Source organism: Triplophysa rosa, unplaced genomic scaffold (assembly GCF_024868665.1).
Source record: "Triplophysa rosa unplaced genomic scaffold, Trosa_1v2 scaffold8_ERROPOS2389207, whole genome shotgun sequence".
Lineage (NCBI taxonomy): Eukaryota > Metazoa > Chordata > Actinopteri > Cypriniformes > Nemacheilidae > Triplophysa > Triplophysa rosa.
Genome location: NW_026634905.1, coordinates 75,638 through 99,919, shown reverse-complemented (window position 1 = coordinate 99,919; position 24,282 = coordinate 75,638). Strand labels below are relative to the sequence as shown.

The 24,282-nt window shown below is 37.2% G+C and overlaps 3 protein-coding genes across 4 annotated transcripts; 1 reads left to right on the top strand and 2 right to left on the bottom strand.

The window, feature by feature from the left end:
- Positions 1 to 624: 624 nt before the first annotated feature.
- On the bottom strand, positions 625 to 9,510 carry cnot10 (CCR4-NOT transcription complex, subunit 10). 2 transcript variants are annotated; one of them, XM_057328878.1, is made up of 19 exons: positions 9,321 to 9,510; positions 8,869 to 8,963; positions 8,615 to 8,776; positions 8,135 to 8,285; positions 7,877 to 8,019; positions 7,656 to 7,742; positions 7,380 to 7,463; positions 7,112 to 7,229; positions 6,800 to 6,949; positions 6,013 to 6,218; positions 5,675 to 5,796; positions 4,872 to 5,051; positions 4,617 to 4,697; positions 3,451 to 3,564; positions 2,961 to 3,091; positions 2,834 to 2,869; positions 2,209 to 2,336; positions 2,011 to 2,086; positions 625 to 1,240 (listed from the first exon to the last, which is right to left on the bottom strand). In XM_057328878.1, the coding sequence occupies exons 1-19, from the start codon at positions 9,337 to 9,339 to the stop codon at positions 1,074 to 1,076; spliced, it is 2,250 nt and encodes a 749-aa protein (XP_057184861.1). In that variant the 5' UTR covers positions 9,340 to 9,510; the 3' UTR covers positions 625 to 1,073. The 2 variants fall into 2 exon arrangements, with proteins under 2 accessions (XP_057184861.1, XP_057184862.1); XM_057328879.1 differs by having other exon boundaries at positions 7,877 to 8,016.
- A 942-nt stretch (positions 9,511 to 10,452) lies between these two features.
- On the top strand, positions 10,453 to 12,041 carry LOC130551316 (PWWP domain-containing DNA repair factor 3B-like). The gene is made up of 4 exons (XM_057328885.1): positions 10,453 to 10,498; positions 11,308 to 11,509; positions 11,694 to 11,782; positions 11,882 to 12,041. The coding sequence occupies exons 2-4, from the start codon at positions 11,384 to 11,386 to the stop codon at positions 11,940 to 11,942; spliced, it is 276 nt and encodes a 91-aa protein (XP_057184868.1). The 5' UTR covers positions 10,453 to 10,498; positions 11,308 to 11,383; the 3' UTR covers positions 11,943 to 12,041.
- An 8,172-nt stretch (positions 12,042 to 20,213) lies between these two features.
- On the bottom strand, positions 20,214 to 23,058 carry LOC130551315 (ion channel TACAN-like). Its single transcript, XM_057328884.1, has 12 exons — positions 22,680 to 23,058; positions 22,377 to 22,495; positions 22,160 to 22,276; positions 22,017 to 22,076; positions 21,718 to 21,813; positions 21,535 to 21,624; positions 21,358 to 21,423; positions 21,152 to 21,213; positions 20,969 to 21,061; positions 20,809 to 20,873; positions 20,574 to 20,642; positions 20,214 to 20,480 (listed from the first exon to the last, which is right to left on the bottom strand). The coding sequence occupies exons 1-12, from the start codon at positions 22,746 to 22,748 to the stop codon at positions 20,373 to 20,375; spliced, it is 1,014 nt and encodes a 337-aa protein (XP_057184867.1). The 5' UTR covers positions 22,749 to 23,058; the 3' UTR covers positions 20,214 to 20,372.
- Positions 23,059 to 24,282: the final 1,224 nt, after the last annotated feature.

The following is a 24,282-nucleotide window of genomic DNA, read 5'->3' as shown; positions in this document are numbered from 1 at the left end:
GGAAGGTCAGCAAAATACAGCTGGAGCCTGCATGAAAAGTTTGCGAGCTGGCAGATGGAACCGGCTGGGGTGTAAACAACTGGTCTATAAATTAGATTCAATTACTTAAATATGTATGGGTTGATGAATATAAATGAAACCACACATGACAAGAATGCTTGCATTAGCTAGCTTTTTTCAGTGACAAAACATGAACAATGATTGACAAACATGTCTGCAAAGATAACATCCACACAATACATCTTAAAAGAATGTCAGCGATTAAGTTAACAATTCTTTTTCTTTGAAGTATTTCTTGCCATGGCAGTTAAAGGATTAAGAACCAATATCATGCATTGCTTCAAGTGTTAGCATCAGATGGCTGCAGAACAATATCTATTCCATCAAAGCTTAAAGAAGAGCTCTCTCAGATCCCTGACAGCATGTCAGAGAGGAGATCTGGGTAACAATGCAGAGAAATGTGAAAACCAGAGGGCGTGGGGTGGGGTGGGGGGGCAGGGGATTTAGCATAAGAATGAGCCAGCTTGGGAAAGGTGATGGGCCACCCTGAGAAAAGAGGACAAAAAAGAAGAGACCACACATGAAAACAAGTCGACATCTGTCCACCTGCACCAGACACAACACTTCAGTTATCAGTGCACATTTATTTCAGTCTGTATGCACCAGTAAAAGAGAAACGTGTACACGTTAAAAAAGAAAATGTCATTCTTTTACAATTGAATATTTTCTGTTAGGACTTATGTCAAACAAGTGTTCATGGTTTTATGCTAATAAGAACGTAACCTTTGCTCCAATTGATTTATGTAGTCATATAGTCACATGATGTCATTGGTCACCTGGTCTTCATATGTGGTGCTTATGTGGCACCGCTGATAAACACCACACCACTAAGTGTAAATAAAATTTATTTATCATTTCAAAGACCCCAAAACACAAAACAGTCTTTAACAGACAACCAGTCCACATGCGTTTTTCAATCCATCCATTGAGTTGCTGGAGCCTCATAAATAATATCTTATATATGTTTCTGCAAGTTTTTAGAGAGGGGTGTTGTGCCGGTGCATCACTTTGCATCACTTGCGCTGTACTTGCGTGAAGGGGGCGGGTGTCTGTATGGGCTGTACGGGCTGGGATGAGTGGAAGGGAAGTGGTTTCTTGCGGAGGTCGGGGGAGGAGTCAGGCTTGACGGATGGGAGGAGCTGATTCCGTTTGATGATCTGTAGGGCTTGCTGTGTGTTTCCTGTAGGAGTATATTCAATCACTCAGAAATTCTGCTTACAGCACCTGATAGGTTTATTCAAGGTGAGAGAACCGGGAAGGTAATTATCTAACCCCAGGAAATTATGTGAACAGTTAAAAAACAGCAGTCGAAAATCCAAAGAATTTCTTGACCAGAATTAAATTAAATTTTACTCCGTCTGCTATGCTGGATTTAAATGACTCCCAAATCCCCACAATGCATTATGGGATTGTCTTGTCTGTGAAATGACTTAAGCCTTATAAGAAACCTTTTGGCCCAAGTATTTTATTTGTAATTAGTATTTTTATATTTTTTATCATTATAATTATTCATAATGAGTTATGCTATACAGTAGCATTTAAAAGTTAAGAAGCACTTTGCCATTCTTCACATTTTTCTCACATTTTAAAATAATATTTAACCTCATTAAAATACAAATTTAATTCGGGAAGTTATGTAATTATTTAAAAAATACTAATAAATCAAAACGATTTGATATTTCAGTGTATGTAAAGTAGTCACAGTATCTCCTTGGCTTATCTATCCTCGGCTCATACTGGCTATTTTTTCCCATTGTTTGCTTCAAGTCATCCACTAAAAACTGCTTATGTAAAATATTTTTTAATAATAAATGTAATTAATATAATTAATTAATGAAATGTGATGTAATGAAAGTAGTCAGCAAAACAAAACAAGAACAATTTTCAAAAGGTTTTTAAGATAAACCAGTAGCAAAAAAAATCTACTCCTGATTTAAGTCTGTGACTCACCATTTTGCAGTTCTAAGTAAACACCCAGTAAAATGGCTTCTGGAGGAATCTCCTTCGTGTTCACCATTGAAGCAGCCTGCAAGTTAGAAAGTCAAAAGCAAATCAGTGAGTAAATTTAGTACACCTGCATGACTGTAACTCTCCGTTAACTATGTGCACAGAAGACACTGAAGTGTTTCGCATAAGATGTGTGCTCACCTGATGGAGGCACTTGCGGGCTTTTTCATACTCGCTTCTCAAGCAATACGCACTGCCCAGGTTAAAGAGCATAGTGGCCCGGGCAGAGCTCACCGAGCTGGGGTAACATAACGGAGTCTGCTTCCCTGCTACAACACACATATCAGCAGATTATAACTTATGCAAAATATAACTGCACCCCATGCTCCAAATGCTTCACTAATCAAATACTAAAAAATAAAAAAGCAATAGTAACTCAAAAAGAAATCTTGTCATTATTTACTCATATGCTGTTATTTTTGTGGACCTTAAAAGGAGAACTTTGCAGCAATATTTACACAGCTAATCGTCTCGAATTACAATAAAAAGCAGGCCAGTTTTGGAAGAAATGATAAAACCAAAAGAAATTATGTATGGTTTCAGAAGAGTTGAAATACAGTGAACTAATCTTAGGGAATATGTTTATGGTTCTTTGGAGCTATAAAGACATTAACTGTGAACCATGTTCAAAGTAAAAGTTCTCCATTTGTCACTTACAAAAAGAATTAACCGGCTTGGAAAAACTTTTTCAATTTTTAGGAGAACCATTCGGTCCCGAGTTAAAAATGTGAATATCAAAGAGATGATGACATGTGGAGTTACTCACAGGACTCAACAGGATCCAGATCAGCTTTATCAGAACCTGTGGGGTCAGCACCAGCACAAACACACATCAAAATTCAGTACCGACACATGATTTTTCCTCCTGTATGTTTGCTTGTGTGTTGTAGTACCTTGGTCTTGTTCGCCGAGTGACACACCTAACGACACATCGGTCACGTTCTCTGGGTTGAGATGTGCGATGGCATCTGAGATTCTGTCAAGTGAGATCAGGGCTTCAGCAGCATATAGGTGACCCAGGAACCTGAGAGCACATCGCACAACTCATCAAATATTGATTCCAGATACATTATTTAAACCCACTTCCCAAGACAAAGACTAAAGCTAAACTGACTAAATCATACTCCGAGTGGTGATTCACTACTTGTGTCTGGGAAATCCAGCCAGAATGACGCAAACTAACCAGAAAAGGCAACCAAACAAGATACAGATGTTCTACTCTAGACGTTGTACACCAAGCATCCAGTCACTCAGGACTGGCCGGAGCAGCTGTCAATCACAAGGGCATTGAAGGAGCTCAAATATTTACTGAATGCTAATTTACGGAGTGTGAGTGGACGACTCATGAAAGATATAAATCAGAGAGTTAAGAGATGGACTTACTTGAGCGATCCTGACAGCTTTGTCTGATGTAGGAGCTTTTCAGCGTGGTTAAGAGCCATTAAGTTGTCCCCAAGAGCAAGAGCCACATACGCACTGCAGGCCAGTATCGAGCACCTGGAGAAGAAAGAATAAATTGAGACTTTAACCAGGACAAAATTAGACATTTGTGACCCAGTCTGTGAAAAGAGGCAAACGTTACACGGAATAACAATGAGCACCATTGGGTGAGGCCGATTTCCACACACAAACATTTTAAGTTGCTCATTGCTGAATGAATGACATATTATGATGGACTACATTTCACGAGTTGAATCTTATTGAAAAACATGAACAATTAAACAGGCCGAAATTTGACGTTCGACAAAAATGTCTTTCAGCGAATGATGATTTTCACATCATGTTTGCTTGGTATCCTCAATGCCTCAATACCAAACACCTCATTACAGAGCAATGGTGAGAGAGAGGGCAAAAGAAAAGAGGAAATGCCAGTGACACAATAGCCTGCAGGATTCCAGGAAGAGGCGTTGGAGTAAATGGTGCTCGCTCTCGTAAAAGTGCCACTGTATAAGGGTGTTAGTGCAGGGTCAACACAATCCACACACCTTCCCTTCACTAGAGACCACACCCGGCCGGCCTGCTGGATCAAACGTGAGGGGGAGGGGAGAGAGAGTGGGGGCATAAAATAATTGAGAGGTGTGTTTGGTATGAGTCAGGAAGAGGGGTTATTCTCAATTTAAGGGCAGAAATGGTCCTCCTGAGGCAAACGGAGAACCATGGGTTCAAATAATGGACATTTAAGCGTTTTAACAGTGACTCAATGTAATTATCAATTGTTGCATTGTATGTTATGAATGAAGACTGAATTGGTTTATGGAGTCGTTTATGGATAAGCCATGTTTAGCCTTGATCTTGTCTATAATTTGAATAACAATAAGTTATTGCATTTGTTATGAGATTCAAGTCACCATCCATGTGCCAAATGGATGTGCCCTCTTGAGGAAGACCCCTTGGTGTCTCGGAAAACGTATTCGCTGATAACATTTGCGACCCAACGGGCTGAGCTGACTCGCACCTCTAAAAACAGTCATTTCAAAAGTCTTCAGGCTGTTTTCTTAACATGACGAAGTAAAACACATTCATTCCGGAACAGTCCACTGTAATCTCACCTGAGGTTCTCCACCTCCTGCTTTCTCAAGGGGGACGAGGGGGCGGCAGGAATGAACTTGTCTCCCTCCTGGGTTTTTCCACTGTCAGTCAAAGCAAAAGGTCAGCAGGTCGACTCAAAACAGCATCAATGATTAAACAGAGTCTGAATGCCCAAACTCAAAAGTCTGTTTGTTTATGCGGTTGTTAATATTCTGGTTAGCACATGAAGGAACCTGCAACGAGTGCGGGTTGGTGGTACGTGCACGTGCGGATACCTGCAGGTGTCGCTGGTCTCCGCGCAGCTCTCTGTGCTGCCTGATTGGCTGCAGCTCTTGGAGCCGTTGTCTGATTTGCTGTCGTGCTGTAGGTGCTCCGGCAGCAGGAGTAAAGCGTTTCGTAGACAGATCGCTGCAAACTCCATACTGGCCACTGGGATTGCTGCTGACTGACCCTCACTACACACACATGCAAACAAAGACGTGTTACATAACAGCAAACCCATCAGAGATTTCTGGTGTAATTTATTAGATCTCAGTAAAGGTGGTGTAACTATGTTCAAAATGATCCAAAAGGCTAAAGGTTAAAGTGAAGGGGTGATACGTGAACTGTTAACACTGTGCCAACACTGACACACTGACCACTGGGTTGCTCTAGATCTGTACCTTGCTATTAAAATCACTGCCGTGGGACAGACGTAAAAACCACCCTACTGTATGGCTTCACAACATGTGGTACATTACAAATATTGTATGATATTAGAGCTTGTTTGACACCTTCTGGTGACTGTATACAAAACAAACATTGGTCAACTTCAATGATTTAAAGCATGAGCATGACAGAGTTTCCATTTTACCCTTGGAAAGCAACTAACCAACCATCTCTCAATTTATTGAAATGTCACTCTCTTCTATGAAGAGGAGTAACAGGATGCCATCTACTGGAAAAACAATGACATTACACTTACAGCAACATTATTTCAGCCTTTCTAAACACACACAAAAAATATTTTTAACACACTTATGAGAAAAGTGGTGTCCACATAACCTCAGGCCTAATAAGGTATTGAAACATTGCTCACCTGTAGATGGCGTTTTGTGTGGACTGTGATGCTAACACAATCTTGCGGTGGTAGCCCTGGCCAACAACAGCCTGCACAATCCCCTTTTTACTGGGCAAGCCTTTTGTTTCTTGCTCGGAGCTCTAAAGAAACAAAGAGGTTAAAAACTTTTAAAACAAACCAAGCATTCTAAAAGATCAAGCATTTTAAAAAGGATTTGTGAACACATTATAACAACTTCAGGAGCCATTTTTAGCATGAAAGACATGCACAAGATTTCAAACAATGCAACATACATATTTTCCCTGTCACATTGAATAGCAGGAATATCACAAACACACAGAGGTTAAGATCTGTACCCCTTTATTGGCTGTGACGCAGCACTCGGCCAGTCTGAGCCACAGTCGAGGGTTGGAGTGATACACCTGCACCGCCTCCATCAGACACTCAAATGCTGCCAACGGCCGGCCGATATGAAGCAACTGAATGCCACAGTTATACAGCAGCTCATAGCGCTTATTGGCTAACAGAGCGCACATGGGGATGCCGATAAACTTTTTAGCTCCTGTGGAAGAAATATTACAACAATAAATAACAATCCCTTGAACATCTTAAAGGGATAGATCACCCAAAAATAAAAATTCTGTTTTGAATTACTCACTCTCTAATTGTTCCAAACCTGTATAAATGTAGTTGTTTGTTGAAACATAGAGAAAGATATTTGGACGAATGCTTGTAACTAAACAGTTCTTGGACCCCACTGACTACCATAGAAGGAAAATTACAATGGTAGTCAAAAATGCCCTGGAACTGTTTGCTTCCCAACATTCTTCAAAATATCTTCTTTTGTATTCAAATATAGATCAAGTAATTGTCCCTACTATGTTAGTCAATGGGGTCCAAGATCTGTTTGGTTATAAGCATTCTTCCAAATATCTTTCTCTGTGTTCATCAGAACAAAGAAATGCATACAGATTTGGAACAACGCGAATGTGACAGAACTTTTATTTTTGGGTGGACTGTCCCTTAAAAAAAATCTGTACCAAGATAATCAATTGCACTGACAGTCATTCACTAGGTCCATTGAGATCTTAAGTAAAATCTGGTGTTCAGGAGATTGTGATTTGGTGCTTTTTCCTCTCTCACCCTGTCCATTACTGCCGTCCCCAATCTGAGCACATGTGTTGTCATTCTCCTGAAGAGCTTTCTTGAAGTAAAACAGACCCAGGTTGTGTTTCCCCATGGCAAAATGAATACAGCCTAGATTATTCCAGAACATACACCTCACACATTCACCTATGAGGGAAGAACACTTTGCTCATAAATCTGAACAAACACATCCCAGCACACAAAAACTGATATTTTTATGCAGCTAGTAACATTGTTTAAGCAAAACAAACAAAATCACACAGATTGTTACACACAAACAAACAAGCTTTTTTGGCAGAGTGTGTTTACCTGTCTTCAAGGGCCCTGGATGCTCTGCAATGTTTGAGCTGTTGAGGAGTTTTACAGCTTTACGATAATTTCCCCTCAAATACTCAAAGTTACTCTTCAGGAAAAGAGAGGGTGGAGACTTGAGGGGGAATGCAAACATACATACAGTCAGCGTAAACAGTATTTAAAAGCATACCTGACCATCATCTGTAGTATTGCAAGTGTCAAATTTACAGGGTGTTGTAAAAAGAAGTGTTTGTATGAATGACTGCGAAATAAATCTACTCACATTTCCAGATGTGTTCATCACAGATTTGATTTCTCGTTTGCAGGCTTTCAGTGACTTCATCTGAATATAGGCTCGTACTTTATACTGCGCACACATCGCAAAAAGATTGATTTTAGATTTATTTGCTTCTTTATGCTAACACATTTAACAGTCAGGAGCTGATCATATTCTTTCTGATGCATTTTGGATTTTGACTGCAGACTCAATATTACCCAATACCCATTTTCAATGCAAGTAATCTGCACAGTTTGACATTCATTTCAACTACTTTCTCACCTGATGCATCTTTGACTTGGCTGCCTCGATCATAGCTGTGAACTCTGCTTTCTGAGCTGCAGATTCTTTATTTGTGCTGTTGGAGCTCTATTAGAAACACAGAATGAGAAAACAATAAAGCGATATACGATAGGGCACAGACTATAATCGAAAATTGTTAGTTGACAGTTATAATCAACCATCTACGTCTTTAATATATAAAAGATGCAAATCTTTATCACCTCTCCTTTTCCATTCTTGTTGTTTCCTTCTTTAACAGTCACTTTCTCCAGCATGGCCAGCAGATGCAGGGCTTTTTCGGGTTGGAAGGTGAGCAGATAAAGATCCACCAACAGGAAACAAACAGCCTGAGCAAACTTTTCTTCTAGGACAGAGAGAACCATCAAGCCATGCCACACCAAGGCACAAGACCTTAAAAAATCCTTTCATACTTGCAAGTGCTGTAAAATAACAGATTTCATGTGCATTCTTAAACGTACCAAAAGGTTCGAGAAACTGGTAGAGCTTCTCCCCGATGGATAAAGCTTCTGAATACTGTCGCAAGTGGTATTGAATCACCGCTTGGTTGTAGTAGAGGATACTGTTCTCAACGTCATCCAAACCATCAATGTCATCCACAGCTGTGTGCATCTGCAGGCAATGATGAATTACCATCAGTACTCAGACAATCTTTTGATAGTACATTTGACTTTAATTATGACATTTCACTATTTAATGTACAGATCCATCCTCCACACATCCAGATTTTGCTAAATAAGGCACGTTCATGGGTCAACATCTTGTGTTTTCCTCGAACAACATTCCTAACTATAACCACAGCCCAATTCTTAGCACTAAACCAAACCACGAAATGTCACTGGCTGACAGGAATTCGGTTTTTGGACCAACAAACATGTTTGTGGAGCTAATCAAAATCAGGCTCGTCCACACATTCAACAAATTAGTTAGTAACATCTAACCTGATTCTTCAAGGTCAGTAACGTATGCTTCAGTGTGCTGGTTGTTGTCTGGCCACTTTTATAGAAATCAGTCACTGCTTTATTCATGGCAATCTTGTAATCCTCCTTGTTTAACTCCTGAAGGCTGTTAAGCTGTTTCAGAGACGCTTCATAGCTTTCAGCCTACAAAAACAACAAAGCACAACTTGTCAACAATGACAAGACGACGATGAATACATATCACCTGCTCTGGTATGTGAATAAATGTAATTGACCTTAAAGGCCTGAAAAGCACTGATGGCCATCTCTTTCTCTTGATCTGAGATCCCAGGAGACGAAGAGCTGTCATGTTTCACGTCACCAGCTTGTTCTGAAGAGAAAATAGACGTAGTTGACAAATGTTTAACTCAGTTCATGCAGTAATGGCCATTATTTTATGACTGCCAACTATAAACACCATACCTTCAAACCGTTAACACACAACATATACAAAACGTGAGTGACATTGTCTGCTAAACAATACTGAGCCAATTGAAGCGAATCAATTTAGCTAAATCAGCTTGTCATTAAAACATGCACTGCAAACAAAAGTGTTATTTACAAAACAAAAATGTAAATTAAACTCAAAAGAACAAATCGTTTTTGACAAATCATCTGTTTACATTGCCAGCAGCGTCAGCAAGTGCTGCAGTATTTATTCCTGTGAGTGAATATAAACACCGCTTACCTAAGCCTGTTTCAGCCATTCTCTTGAATTTGCAGATGTTTAATAACTTGCACAACACGGGAAATCGTAAGTTAATCAAACTCTTTTGACTTGTAATGAGATAAAGCAAAAAGTGTATACTCCAAGAGCAGATTCAGATTTCCGCCATGTATATTACCCACAAACGCCGCGCGTGTTAGTAACGTTTCAACGGCTCTCTACGCGCGCACTCGCCATCTGTCGGTGCGGAGGGAAAACTGTAGACGACCTTTTTTATTATGCTTCAGAAATACAAATACAATAAGGCATTTCAACTTAAATAAGAAGTTCTAAGGAAAACAGAGCACATACAAAAATACTAAATTAAAAATATAACACACACACACACACACGTCTGGTTTATTATCTCCGTGGGGACAGTCCATAGGCGTAATGTTTTTTATACTGTATATTTTATCCCCTAACCCAACCCCTAAACCTAAAGATCGTAGAAAACTTTTTGCATTTTTAGATTTTTTAAAAATATTGTTCTGTACAATTTATAATCTTTTTTGCCCATGGGGACCTTAATTTTGGTCCCCACGGTGACACGAGTCCCCATGAGTTGGTGTGCATTCAGGTTTAGTCCTCCATAACAGAGTGTAATACAGAGTGCAAATAAATAAATAAAACAAAGATAAAATAGACGACCTCTTATGAAGTCGTGCCACTCGGCGGCCATGTTTGCAACGCCTCTTGGCAGCTATTTACGCCATAGCAAGTCCACCGTCCTATCTACTTGAATGGGGGAAGGCAGATATTTCTAAAATCGCTGGCAAAAATTACAATTAAACTGCGTATTTCCCAACCACAATTAAACATCACATGAACTTTATCATAACTTTGGTTTGTTACGCTTAAATTGCGCTAAAATTACATTTTTCGAGGTCGCCTCGTCCCATGCGCATGCGCACAAACTGGCAAGCGCCTCACGAGAGCTCCGCCCCAGAGAAATTGTCTTTATTCATTGACGATTGGCTCGTTTTACGAGAAGGGGGAGTCTGCAGACCTGGAGCAGGCAGTTTTACTCCCCAAGCAGTTTTGCTCCCCAGGCATTTTTACGCCCCTGTTTTTACTTATTTGTCCAGTAGGGGGCACTGTACATTAAGAACCACCAGAACAGACCTAAGAACAGATAACTTCGTCCATCACGAGTTATGGTAAATAAACGTTTTCAGGCAATCGTCCAACATGTATAGTTTTAAATGATTCATTGATATCGATATGAATTCATTTCAACATCTAAAAAGATATGTACGGTATGTGTAATTTATACTCAAAAGACAATAAAATGTATACTTATTGACCAGGTCGATGTTCTGTCTGGATCAACCTTAGCTAACCACGTGTATGCTTACTCGATATCTCTTACTCGTTTTCATAATTATTTTCTTTTTCATATTATTTTGTTGTCTGTCTCTAGCCTATGTGATGGCCTTTTCTGGTAACATATTCTTCTGACCCTGTTTACTTGCATTAATACATAACGTTACTACAGTAGGCTTATTTGTAAACCATTTCAATTTAGCTGCCACATACTTAAGTTATTTATTATTTTAAGTCGTTACAACTTCCTTCAAAATGGAGAGCCCCATATTCAGAACTAACAATTAATCTCAGGTGAGAACATCACAGTCTACATAATAATTAGCCAGCAAACAATTTTATGTGTACTTAATGTGTATTAAGAAAACAAAAGATCAATAATCGAGCACCAACAACCACAAACATGTTCAAACTCAAATTGAAAACTTTATTCCCATATGGAATAAAAGAAATGATCATATTATGTAATAGTACGTTATTGATCTCATCTGTAATAATACTTGGAAATAATACAAATGTGTTCAAGAATGCATTTTACATATTTACTGCACTTTTAACCAATAGCTTGTCTAATAAATACATAAATGACTTACAGAGACATATGTGGCAATGTTTAATGACATCATCAATTTTCTTTGCACAGTCCATCATCAGTGGACAAAAGAAATCAAAGTGGCTTGACATATTTTGCAATCCTTCTGCCAAGACCATGCTTGTGCATGTATACTTTGACAATCAGGACCAAATTGATGACCTACTTTCACCTCACTTCATTTCTGGACAGAACACCCACACAGACTCACAGTGACACAATCAAGTTTATTATGGATGTCCTTTTTCCAGAGGTGGGTCCTGTGTTAGCTGTGCTCCTCAGATTTATTTTGTAATTGCTTTAAAACAAATGTTTTGGTTAATGTAGAAAGGACACTCAGTTTTGTTGTACAAAAAAATTAAAATATAATTTTGATACTGAAATGATACTACTTGTTTGGGGTGTGACCCATCTTGACTTAACTCTTTCTTTGATAGTCCATCATCTGTTCCCTTGCTGGTTTGGAAAATCTCACCATGCTGGAGGCTGAGGAGGAATTTCTACAAGGGCCTGTCATTGACGTAAGGTATGTGAGGATGCTATAAAGGAGAAATGGTCGAGCATGACATCCTGCCATTATTTCCAATAACAATTTTGTCTACAACTTGAAACTTTCTTTTATCAGTGAGCGGGAGCAGTTTGACAGGAGGATTAAGAACATTTTGAAGAAGAGTGGCAACCCATAGGAGTCATTATCGAGAGCCATCCTATAATGATCATCAATCCTGTTTTTGATAATGGTCTTAATAAATAATGTTGTTCACAAGAAACTTGTCACTTTTTTCTTAGAAGATAAAAGACCTTAGAAATTTCTTAAAGCGGTGAATTATGTTTTTCTTCATGAAATAGTATGCAGGACACTGTTCTAAATGCAGGGCAGATATTTAATTGATGTTTCATATGATTGCACTTAATGTCTTATGGGCTAAATATGGTTAATATTTCAATGTAACTTTGCCTATACATTCACAACAAACACTCAAGTCTTCTGTATATTTGTATATTACTAGGCCACAGTAGATTATATATTATTGTTGTACTGTGCATCTGATCCAACTGTATTATTATTAATTTTTCAATTCAGAAAAACACTAAATTCCAAATCAATTGTCTCCTGTAAGCTATGTATTAAGACCATTAGTATATTAGATATCTACAAATATTTAAACCTGTTCTGCATATCGTTAGTTAAGCCATGGTTTCTGTAGTAAGATTGGTTTTGCCAAAAGTCACCAATACAACAACAACAAAAAACATGGTTACTACACTTTTACGAAAGGTTAATTTTCACTGGTCCAGAAGCACTTCCAGTTTCAGTTTAGTTTATTTATTTACTTTTAATCTTACACATACATAATTACATTTTTGTTTAACAGTTTGATTCGGTTACAAATATTTTATTTTGTCGTTCAACTCCCCCTACTGGACTAATAAGGAACAACAGGGGCGCAAAACTGCTTGGGGCGTAAAACTGCCTGCTCCAGGTCTGCAGACTCCCCATATAGCGTTTTACTGGAAGGCGGGACTTCCTTCGCTAGAGCGTCCATATTGAGCATTGTATTCCTTGCCATTCATATCTTTGGTTCAACACGGGATTCGCTAAACGCTTGTCTTATCAGTAGCGTCTCCGGTCCACAGCTTGTAAGTATGATTAAAACGTTATGTGTATTACACTTTTAAAAAAGTATAGGTTTCTGCTAATGGTGTAACTTATACCTAGTGCAATTTTAAGGTTCCAAAAAGGAACTTTTACAAGCTGTAATGTTTCAGCGGGCAGTCACGTTATTGTACGGCTATTGTTTTGCTTAAGTGTTTACTGTTCAGCTGTGAGCCAAATTCGCTTTCATTGTGTAAACAGGGTTTTTCCTGGCTCAAAATGAGGGAGGAGGTCCTGGCTACAGGATGCAGTACGGGGCGGTGCTACATGTGGGGGCGGAGCTCCACGTGGAGCTCCGCTCCCTACGCGTCTCATTGGTTAGTGGTTGGTGTAATATTAAGGGCGGGTCTATGTGTCGTCTCGCCCTAACCTCGCCTTGTTGGTTAAACACAAGTAATGACGTCGATTCCTCAGTATGTGTCACTTCCGCTATATCTAGCATCATGGTGAGTGGGAGTACACGGTCTGTATTTGGGCAGTTTTTTTTCATAAGGTTTAATCCCCACATTTAATGAACTTGATTGTCATTGATAAACAATTGAATAGTTCAGATGCAAAACCCTCTAAATGCCACATCATTAACTTGTGATGTTGAAGTGAACGTTTTTTTATACATGGCAGTTTGCTTCAAAAACTGCTAAATACCACATTCTGCTGTGTCGGAAATATATGTTATTAATGGATAAAATGCTTGTTTGACAATGCCAGACAGCTGTTTTACTTGCCAGTAATTGTATGTGTAGACACATATTTACACACACGTAAATGTAATGCAAGTTGTTTATCATTGTAATTTTATGTTGGTTATATATGCTTATGTTGTAGTATTTTTTTAATCCTGCTATATTCGTATACATTTTAATCATTTGTTGTAATTGAAATAAAGTGAATGATGTAATTCAGTAATTGTGTTTGCTTGTTTTTTTATAGAAAATGAACATTGAAGCTATGTTAGATAAATAATAAGCATGATTGTAAAGGCAACACACTAATTGGCTATTAAAATTATGGATGTATAAACCTAAAGAGAAACAATGTTTTTGGACTGTTTTCTTAGAAATTTTCTTTCTTCACTTCAAAATAAAAATTAACATATTTATATGAAACAGTAATAATGTTCAGTAGACTTTTGTCATTTTTCTTTTGTCTTTATATTTCTCTAAAATTTTCTCTTAGAACATTCTGGAGGGCCGTGTCATGGAGGACTAAACCTGCAAAAATTATAAATAAATGAATGTATAAATAAATAAATATATAAATGTAATAATATGAAAATAAATACAGGAATGAATGGTTTGATAAAACAAAATAATTCGTTTTAGCTATTATTGATCTTAGCTTTAACTTTTCTTTTCATTTTTTAAATTGATTTATTATTTTTTGTGTCCATTTTTAATTATTTTTAATTATTATTATTTTTTATTTTTAGATTATTTTATTTATCCTTTCCTTTTATTTTTACATTTATTTATTTATACGTTTATTTATTTTTATATTTATTTATTATCGCATGTATTTATTTCCACTTTTATTTATTTATTCTTGTATTTATTCTTACTTTTCTGTGTCTTGTATGATAATTAGATGGGTTGGTCTTGCCTACTATTGGTTCAGCGTAGATTGAAGCGCTCGATCGATTACTCTTGACTTGTTTTGGACTAACGTCACGTCACTCACTGATCGTTTGCTTCGTGTATAACGTTTATGGCGTGCGCACAATTAGCTAGAGAGTTACAGCATTTAGCCAATTAAGTCGATAACCATGCATCAAATGACTGTGTGTCATTCAGATTAGATGCACTTATTGATGATTTATTACAGATTGACGGCGAGATAAATGACAAAAGTTCTCCCTCGGTTGTTAGCCTCTTTGCAGCACATTCAAAGTCTGTGCGAGTCAGAGGGTGCTATGCTATGGTGGCGTTACAGTTCAACTGGTGAAAATCATAAAGCACAAAATGTAATAAGGTTTAACTACACAGATGAGCTTGTAAACCGAAGTCGCAAGCTAACGCTTTGTCAAAGTGATAGTTATAAGCAGCCTTTCGGTTAGAAAAAGCGTAAAGATTTAATGTAACATGATGTAACATAATGTAAATGAATTGAGACATAGTGAACTTAAGTCACAAGTTAACACGGTAATGAGCATCGTTCTTTCACTACAGGGGCCATCAAATGGAAACCATTCCTTCTAAAAAGACGTGGTTACTAAACGGTACTCGTAAACTACATTCCATAAGAGATAAATAACACAGAGGTCACAAGTTAAGACGGGCATATTCCCTTGATTCATCCAGCTGCATATTGTTGTGTGACATCTTGATATTATTGCAAAGATCCGCAGCAGCTAGCATTGCGAAATAGTTTAGTGTGATTGTTACCGTAGTGACACGCTGCCTCGCTTTATTGTATGGGTACGAATCCCGTGTCAAATCGCTTTATTTATTTTTTCACCTCGCTTCAGCCGTTACGGGCGATCATACCAATAATTTGCAATATTAACAAGAATGTCAAAATCATGTAACAAGAAAGTCTGTGTTTATTAGACATCTTAATATCAAGTCGTCTTGTGCTTTCAGAATCGACGAATCTGCTGAGGTCGTTCATGCACCTCTTTGGCAGAGGACCTGTAACCGGAACTTGGTCACCACCTTAGCACCCCCTGACTCGCACAGATTTTGAAGAACTTTGTCAATTATCTCTCCGTCAATCTGTAATAAATCCTCAATAATTGCATCTAATCTGAATGACACATAGTCATTTGATGCATGGTTATCGACTTCATTGGCTAAATGCTGTAACTCTCTAGCTAATTGTGCGCACGCCATAAACGTTATACACGAAGCAAACGATCAGTGAGTGACGTGACGTTAGTCCAAAACAAGTCAAGAGTAATCGATCAGACAAACGCTTCAATCTACGCTGAACCAATAGTAGGCAAGACCAACCCATCTAATTATCATACAAGACACAGAAAAGTAAGAATAAATACAAGAATAAATAAATAAAAGTGGAAATAAATACATGCGATAATAAATAAATATAAAAATAAATAAACGTATAAATAAATAAATGTAAAAATAAAAGGAAAGGATAAATAAAATAATCTAAAAATAAAAAATAATAATGATTAAAAATAATTAAAAATTGACACAAAAAATAATAAATCAATTTAAAAAATGAAAAGAAAAGTTAAAGCTAAGATCAATAATAGCTAAAACGAATTATTTTGTTTTATCAAACCATTCATTCCTGTATTTATTTTCATATTATTACATTTATTCGTTTATATATTTATTTATTTATACATTCATTTATTTATAATTTTTGCAGGTTTAGTCCTCCATATATCACAGTTTGAAAATCCCTGGATTAAATAACAGTAATAGAAAAAAGTAGGATAATAAATGATAAATTAATTTTAATAATGATAAAAATATTAAAGAAAAACAAGTAAAGGACGGTAAATAAATACATAGACAATGACATACTTTGTTAAATGAAAAATGAGAAACAAACTGTAAACAAAGACTTTGTAAAACACCACAAACTGCTACAGTAACCATATTCTAACCATAATATGTGTAGTAAAACAATCGTTATAAAAACAATTATCAATACACCCTAAACAGTCACTACACTTATTAAAAGTGATGTTAGTTTTCGCAAAACCCAAGCCAAAATCAGAATCAAATCAACCTACAAGTAGTAGAAAGACTCTTGCTTACAAACTTACAAATGAATGAAACGCTTCCCCTGAAGTAACTTTCATTGTATTAAGTTTTTAATCATACTATTTATATTAATACATAAATACATACAACAATGTTTTTAACCTCAGTTCCTGGTTTCAACTTCATTTCCTTGTGACCAATGGGAAGAGTTATGGGCAGAGTGACACATGAAGGCCGTATTTAACAATAACCCCGCCTGCTAACCAATGGGATGTGTTGAGTGCGGAGCTCCACGTGGAGCTCCTCCCCCATATGTAGCACCGCCCCGTACTGCAGCCTGCAGCCAGGTGTACTTGAAATGAGACGGAGGTGGTGCCATCCTGATCTTGTACACACACACACACGTAACGTTAGGCCTACCGTACCTTTAAGTGGCTTAACCCAGTGGTTCTCAAACTGGGGGCCCCAAGATGGATCCAGGGGGGCCACAGATTTTGTGGCATTTTATGAAATATAGAGATTTATCATAGATTTTATGCAATCAAACATCAGAAAAATGACACCACCAACCAAAAGAATTGAGGTTCCAGCATTGTATAACTGAATGTTTTTGGTTTAATTAAAATTCTAAGTTTAAGATTATACGTCTTTATATGGGGGGCCGCAAAGCGATGCACTTAACACAAAGGGGGCCTTTCAACGAAAAAGTTTGAGAACCACTGTCTTAAGTGACTTTGAGTTTGACATATTAAAAGTTCTAATAAAATTAGATAAAAATGACAATTATTAAGTTATATAAAACATGACTTTTATTCAACCAAACAGAAATGTTTTTTTAATCAAATAAAGCTTTTTTATCATTTCAACTAACTTTTCAGCCCACAATAGCCAACTGAATTAACCAGTCTTACTAAATGAGCAAAGCTCATTCACATCTTGCATTCTCTGTGGTTCACTTTAAATGATTCAAGGATCTCTTATATTCGCTAGTGTTGGACTTTTAAGGCAGTCCTGCATGTTCAGAAATTTGAAGAGACAATTTGCTCAAAAGTAATATAAGGTTTTATTTATCAGATGTAAAAAGTATGTAACAAAGCTTTGGGTTGCCAGACAATCTCCTCACTCCGCCACAAAAAACCAGCAACCCAGATCATTTCCTGACATGCAAATTTATACAGTATATGACGTCGTTCGATCTTCAGGGCGTGTTCCTTCTATTAGCCAATCTTTATACACCTCGTCCTCCTGACTCAGTCTCTCCGTCACCAGTTTCTGTAAAACATTTTCTATGCAACACATGTTTTGCAACGTGTGTTGCTAATAAAGAGGAAGTGTCGTCTAGAGACAGTTTCATATCGCAAGACAACATGTAAAAATACTTTCAGTAAAAAACACTCAATCATCTAATACTTTGATTATGCAGCGTTGCTTCTTAATCCTATGATTTAATAAAACACATCAAAACTCATGATTATACTTAAAACATATGCATTGGATTAATTCATAACATTCCCCCTCTGTTTGACCTTTTGGGTATGTGTGTGTGTGTGTTAGTTGGTTAGACTCGTCAAAACGAGCTGTGATGATTCTGCACGTACACACAGTTAGTTCCTCTTCTGCGGTTAAGCTAGTTTCCTGTTTTTCTGTTACAAACAGTCTAATATTCGACAGAAATTTTCACTGAGCAACACAGCAAACACATTTAAACAAACACAATGCAATGATTATTAATGAAATTCACTTATTGATTATATAGTATTCCTTCATACTCATATTCTGAATAATATTTCCACAATTCCTCTTTGACATCATAAAGAGGTCAAAATGAAATTCACCCTCTCTAGTAATGTCTTGTTATCTTTACAAAATCAACACTTCTTAAAAACTTAATACCTTAAAACCTGTAAGAAAACACTTCTTAAAAATACACTGTTAAACCTGAAAATTGAAAAACATTGAAAAACACTCAAAATCACACAATAATGAAAACTTAATGAAATCACACAATAATGAAAACTTGATTATAAGGAATAAATGGTTATTTGTATGTCCACGTCCGTGAACACTTCACTCAGAATCTTTTGCACTTTCTTGAAGTCTAGTTTATCTAGACCACACCCCAGCCGGGGTACTGAGACACTTCTTACTCTATTAGCCACACACCAATCTCTCATGTTTTTCAGGCTTTCTGTGAAACAATCATATGTTGGTAAATCAGTGCATTGTTCTTTGGTTATTAGGTGAAACACAGTCCTGTCTCTTTCCTGGGTTACTGCACACTCACCCGGTTTTTTATTTTGACACCTTACTTTTTCCACTCCAAATTTTTCCTTAAACTGCTTTGCAATACCTGCCCCGTATGCACAATCAGCACTTACACAATGAGCTAATGGTTCTGTGTGTGGGCTTGTGAAAATATCGCCTGTTTTGTGTATAATTTGGAGCTGTTGGTGTTGTCCAGTGGCAATTTCAGTGTCTGTTTTACCGTCACTCTCTGTATCTGTATCCTCCCTCTCTTGGACCTGAGTCCTCAGGTCCAAACCAGTGTCAGCAAGAGACCTAGAAGGGGGGTCACAAGCTACACAGGATGTTAAATGGAACCAAGTGTCTCCTTTGCCTTGGAGTTGCACACAATGTGAGGTGCGAGCTGTCACACGTATAGGATGAGACCACCGTGGTTCATTCCACTTTCTGCGGAATTTTCTGATCCTGACCCAGTCTGTTGTGACTGGTGATGGCAGTTCCTCGGGTTGCGCTGGTACAGGAGTCACCTGATGGGAAAAGGTTCGAATCAGAGCTGTTAGTTTATCAANTGGTCTACTACTTCCGCCGAGATTCGTGAGTGTGGGTCGGATGGACACTTCTCTATCCCATGATGCCACGGGAGCTGAGCAACGGTCAAATTTCAAAAGTAAATCAAATAAATAAATATAGCGGAAAACTTTAAGGCGGATGTTTGTTTTTAATGTAAGTGCCAATAAATTAATTTCTCGTGACTAAATTATGTTTTTATCAACTCTCACGTGTAGGTTGTTGTTAATACGTCATGGGTCAAAGAGCATACGGGTCACATGACCATAAAACATGGCGGAGGCAGTATGTCCGAAATGTATTCATACTACTCCCACTCATACTATATAGAACGTACTGTTTTGACGGCCGATAGGTAGATACTTATTCAAATTCAGTACCTACTGTCACAGTATGCGATTTCGGACGCAGCCATATATACGCTCTCCATGTGGTTATCAAAATAAAATAATTCACAAATTGAATAATAATAATAATAATAAAAGAATTTAACTTTTAATCATTTTTAACCGTATCTGGCTTAAATTCTAAAAAGGTTTTAAACCAACTTTTTCACTCTAAAATAGTAAATTAAAGTTTATAAATCTCACATTTGAAATGATAGCCCAGTCAACAGCAAGTAAACACGTTTTGCATTTGAAATTATGGGACAGTTTAATTAGAAAATAAACCATTAAATAACAATATAACATAAAAATATAAACAATGGATTGTGCTTAATTAATTTCACAAAAAAATATTTTAAAATATATAAGTCATTAAAGGTCGTAAATTTGATTTTATACCACAATAAAAAATTAGAACTTATTAAGATTTACAGATTGTTTACTCTTTTACATGTACGTTTCATACTCTTTTAATGATAATGGAAGTATAAATAACAGTTTTGCTATAATAATCATTTTAAGTACGATCTACACTTTTAGAAAATTACGGGAGAGTTTTCACAGCAATTTTTAAAGGAAAGTGAAAAATTACAGCCTCTTGGTCTTTTCATTCTTGAGCTTGTGACGAACAACTGCAACTGTGGTGAAAAAGTTTCCAGTAAACAGAACCAGAAAGCAGAAACCACACATGGATATCTGGAGAGAACGATTTAATGTCATCACAGTTTTAAACAAAGATTTATTTTATCTTACTAAATTACTAAATAGATCTAATAAAGCAACACTGACCTGCCACTCCTTACACTCGGGGAGCTGAGCCATTCTGAACAGGGATATGCTATTCCAAAACTGCCAAAACTGTAACACATTCAAAATTTAGGCTTGACCAACACAAACAGTAAATTATTACTTTGACTTCCATTGGAAATATAGAATTCATATGACACTGCATATGCTGACACTGCTTATGTCATGAGTTATTCATCACAAAATATAATTTGTTCAAAATACAAAAAATGCTCACTTGACCCAGGAAAAGAAATGGAAGGAGAAAGGTCAGTCCACGCCACATCCATGACTGAAATCCCTCTGTGTAAACAAAAACACAGTGTTTATACAGTGGAAATGTTTTCTCATATGAATTTATATGTGTATGAAATTGTATTTTATTTGAAAGTCCTCACCAACAGTCAAATCCATGTTGTGCCGTTCTCCCAGTGCTTTAAGTCTGTAGAGACATCCGCTTTGATAGTAGTACTGAAGACATTGCACAAAGCCTGGAAAAGAAGTCACACTTTGCCTCTAAAGTCTATAAATATTACCCAACGTGTTGCCAGCTGTGCTTGCATGCAAACTTTAGGACTTACTTTGATACATACAATAGGCCAGAAATGGGTTCCGGAACGACTGATACAATTCACCATCTGGCCTAAATACATTAGAATTGTTATATGAGGGCAAACCAATTGTAACTTTCCCAAAAAATCAGTGCAACCAAAAAAGTCAGTAGATTCAAACTAGACCTCTTGCTGTATAAATAATAAGCAAATCGAAAAAATAAAATAAAACTCACCAGGTTAGCATAACTCCCGACAGAAAGGCAGAAATATAATGGTGGACAACCCACCAGCCCTTAATCCTGAAAAAGTAAAGTATGCAGATGCATTTTGAGATGGGTCTTTGGAACGGCAGCAAAATTCACAACTCCAAATTTGAAGTCTCATATGCAGATCATATAGACAGATCTGACCTGGACCCATTGCTGATGAGAATGCTCTCACGGATCGTCAGGGTACAATAGTACCACACCAACATGAAGTACAGAAGTGCATCCACAGCTCTACAGTCACACAAGAGAAGCAGACACATGAAATCTGACAATGTGACGTGAGGGACATGCAGTCCTGCATCAACTCGCTGAACTCAGTCTTACCTGTAGGCGATGAAGAAGCGACACAAGAAGGACAACAGGAACATAATCATGGTCACAAACAGCTTGAACTTTTCGTACTCATCTTTGTATTCAGCTCTACAGTAAAAAGATTAAAAGTAAAGTTAGAGATTCCTTGTCGTTACATATTTTCTGATAACTATCTTATAGTAAACTTCTATAAGTTTAGATTTTGCACTGCAAAAAAAATATTTTTTGTGCTTAAACATGCATTTAAAAATTGCATGTACGTTATAGAATATGCCTAAAATAAATACATGTAATGTTTTGCTTGTGCTTACTTCAACTCTTTGCTCAGGAGGTTGACATTCACGTTTCCAAGGACAAGGCTAAGATAGAGCCTTGAAAAGAGAGACAAAAATAACAAACTTCTTTGCAAAGCCTAAATCAACCACATATACAACTATTAGCAATCGTCCAATACCCATTTTTCTTTGGAAGAAATGCCTCCATTTGATTTAAATTGTTCTGCATATCCTGAACGTGAACTTTGACCTTCTCCACAGTGTTCTTATCCTCTTCTGTCAGACCTTTATTGCATCTTGGGTGGAGAAAATCTATGTCAATGATAGGAGTAACCATCCCATTTCGTAAAACCTTAACTATACAGAGTTGCTTAAATGGAAAAACAGGTTACCCACTTCTTCAATGATTTGGATAGCGGTGTCAAATTCTTCTTTAGTAGAGCTACAGAGGCAACAAAGTTCTTTTGAAGCTTGGAGACTTCATCTAACTTCTGCATGTAAAGTCGACGGGTCTCCTGGACACAACGTTTTGTTTCAACAGAAAAGTTGTTTGTGGACATTGTGCATATAAGATTTAAATTAAAGGAAGTCAAAAATCTACTATCTGCTTTACAATTAAATGTATGGTAAAGTAACTTCTTCAATTTACTTTACAGAACAGAAAATATGACAATTTTAATATGAAAGATAAGATCCTACCTGAATCTGCTGAAATTCTTTCTCCTGAATGTCCCATTCTTGAAGGGTTGTTGCCAGTGCTCTCGACATCTAGGCTATACAGGTAGTTAAGTGGTGAATGCAGGAAAAATGTAATCTCGAGAATTTTGTGTTCAATTTTGCGAACCAATACAGCGTGTTAGAAATGAGCTTCACTTTAGAAGCATTTTGATTGTCTATCTTACTTATCTCTTAGGAATTGCAATAGACAGACTTTAACTTTGTAGTGAACTTTGACACACCAACCTGCCTGACCTGTGGCACACTTGGAGGGACCACAAATGTATAGCCACACTGACAATTCTGCAATACAGACATTTCAAGAGATTATTACTCTAGTACACATGTAGGTGTAGTGATTGTAGTGATCCATATATGACCTAGTTGCATAATCCAATAATCCTTCAAAAACTTTACTGACAAACTTTTACTCCAGTTTACAGCTGATGATCTCACAATGTGAATACTTGATATTCGCATTTCAGTTTGTCTGTGTGAAAAAAATCAATAGACTCATGATATAAAATATAATTTTATTATTTTAAATAAGCACTATCAAATTATGTTGTTAAAAAAAAATCAGTAAAAATCTGTTGACAACTTTAAAATATTTGTCCACGAGCATCCTCTTGCGTTCATTCGTGTAATAAGGTCCCTCTAGTGCGCATGCGCATCTCTGTCACTAGCTGTGTCCCATTTCGGGGGCTGCAACCTTCTAAGGTCGCGGACTTAAAAACGAGGACTTGTTCCTCAAAGCACGCAGCCTCAAAAGTCCAAGAACCGAAATGAAATGAGATAGAGGCGTGACTACACCTAGGGAGGGGCTACATGGGTTACTCCGCCCACAGGCCTTTTCATTGGTTAGTGGCAAAGTAACGACGTTGACACTCTGATCCACACAGTAGATGACGGTAATGCAGCTTAACGTTGGATGCCATCCGCCATAAAAGAAGAAGATGAAGAACGACGTGACTTTAATTTCCGCTGTTCATGTTTGGTGAGTACACGTGCTATGTCTGTCGTTAGTATTCTAGTTTTTAAAATAAGATAGCCCTCGTGAAACTTTATTCACTGAATTGTATAACAAAAACCGTGTTGCCTGCCTCATGTTGATCGTATTTTGGTCGGTTTGTGCTTTACCATCAACTAGTGATGGCGACGTGAAGCTTTCTGAACCACTGAAGCTTTCAACAAAATTGTATCGGAAAAAGGTTCATTACTCGAAGCTTTTTGAATCAGAGCTCGACTATGACCTCTGCTGGTGAAAGTGTGGGAAAGCGCTGTGTCCCAAAATGTTTCACAATGGACCGACGCATTAATTTTAGAATCAATAATGATTTAATAAATGAATAAACGAATGCATGGGTAGACTAGTAAATTAATAAATCAGTATATTAAGTACATGACAACAATCTGTTTCGCATACTTGGTAACTCAAAACAATAAACATAACATTTTGTATTGTGGATGTGGACATTTTTCCTGTTTGTGAACAAGTCAAATTCATGAATAGAGGAAGTAAATAAATGCAGGTGCATGCACACAAAAATACACATGCATTTCCATACGATTATAGTAAATCTGT

Coding starts and splice junctions, on each gene's coding strand:
- cnot10 (XM_057328878.1), bottom strand. Junction 5,052..5,674: donor ACACAAAACGCCATCTACAG/GTGAGCAATGTT, acceptor ATGTGTGTGTAG/TGAGGGTCAGTCAGCAGCAA. Junction 3,092..3,450: donor AAGCTGTCAGGATCGCTCAA/GTAAGTCCATCT, acceptor ATGTGCTCTCAG/GTTCCTGGGTCACCTATATG.
- LOC130551316 (XM_057328885.1), top strand. CDS start 11,384: ATGTATACTTTGACAATCAGGACCAAATTGATGACCTACTTTCACCTC. Junction 11,510..11,693: donor TGGATGTCCTTTTTCCAGAG/GTGGGTCCTGTG, acceptor TTTCTTTGATAG/TCCATCATCTGTTCCCTTGC. Junction 11,783..11,881: donor GGGCCTGTCATTGACGTAAG/GTATGTGAGGAT, acceptor TTCTTTTATCAG/TGAGCGGGAGCAGTTTGACA.
- LOC130551315 (XM_057328884.1), bottom strand. CDS start 22,748: ATGTCGAGAGCACTGGCAACAACCCTTCAAGAATGGGACATTCAGGAG. Junction 22,496..22,679: donor AAGAATTTCAGCAGATTCAG/GTAGGATCTTAT, acceptor CGTTGTGTCCAG/GAGACCCGTCGACTTTACAT. Junction 21,424..21,534: donor CTCATCAGCAATGGGTCCAG/GTCAGATCTGTC, acceptor TTACTTTTTCAG/GATTAAGGGCTGGTGGGTTG.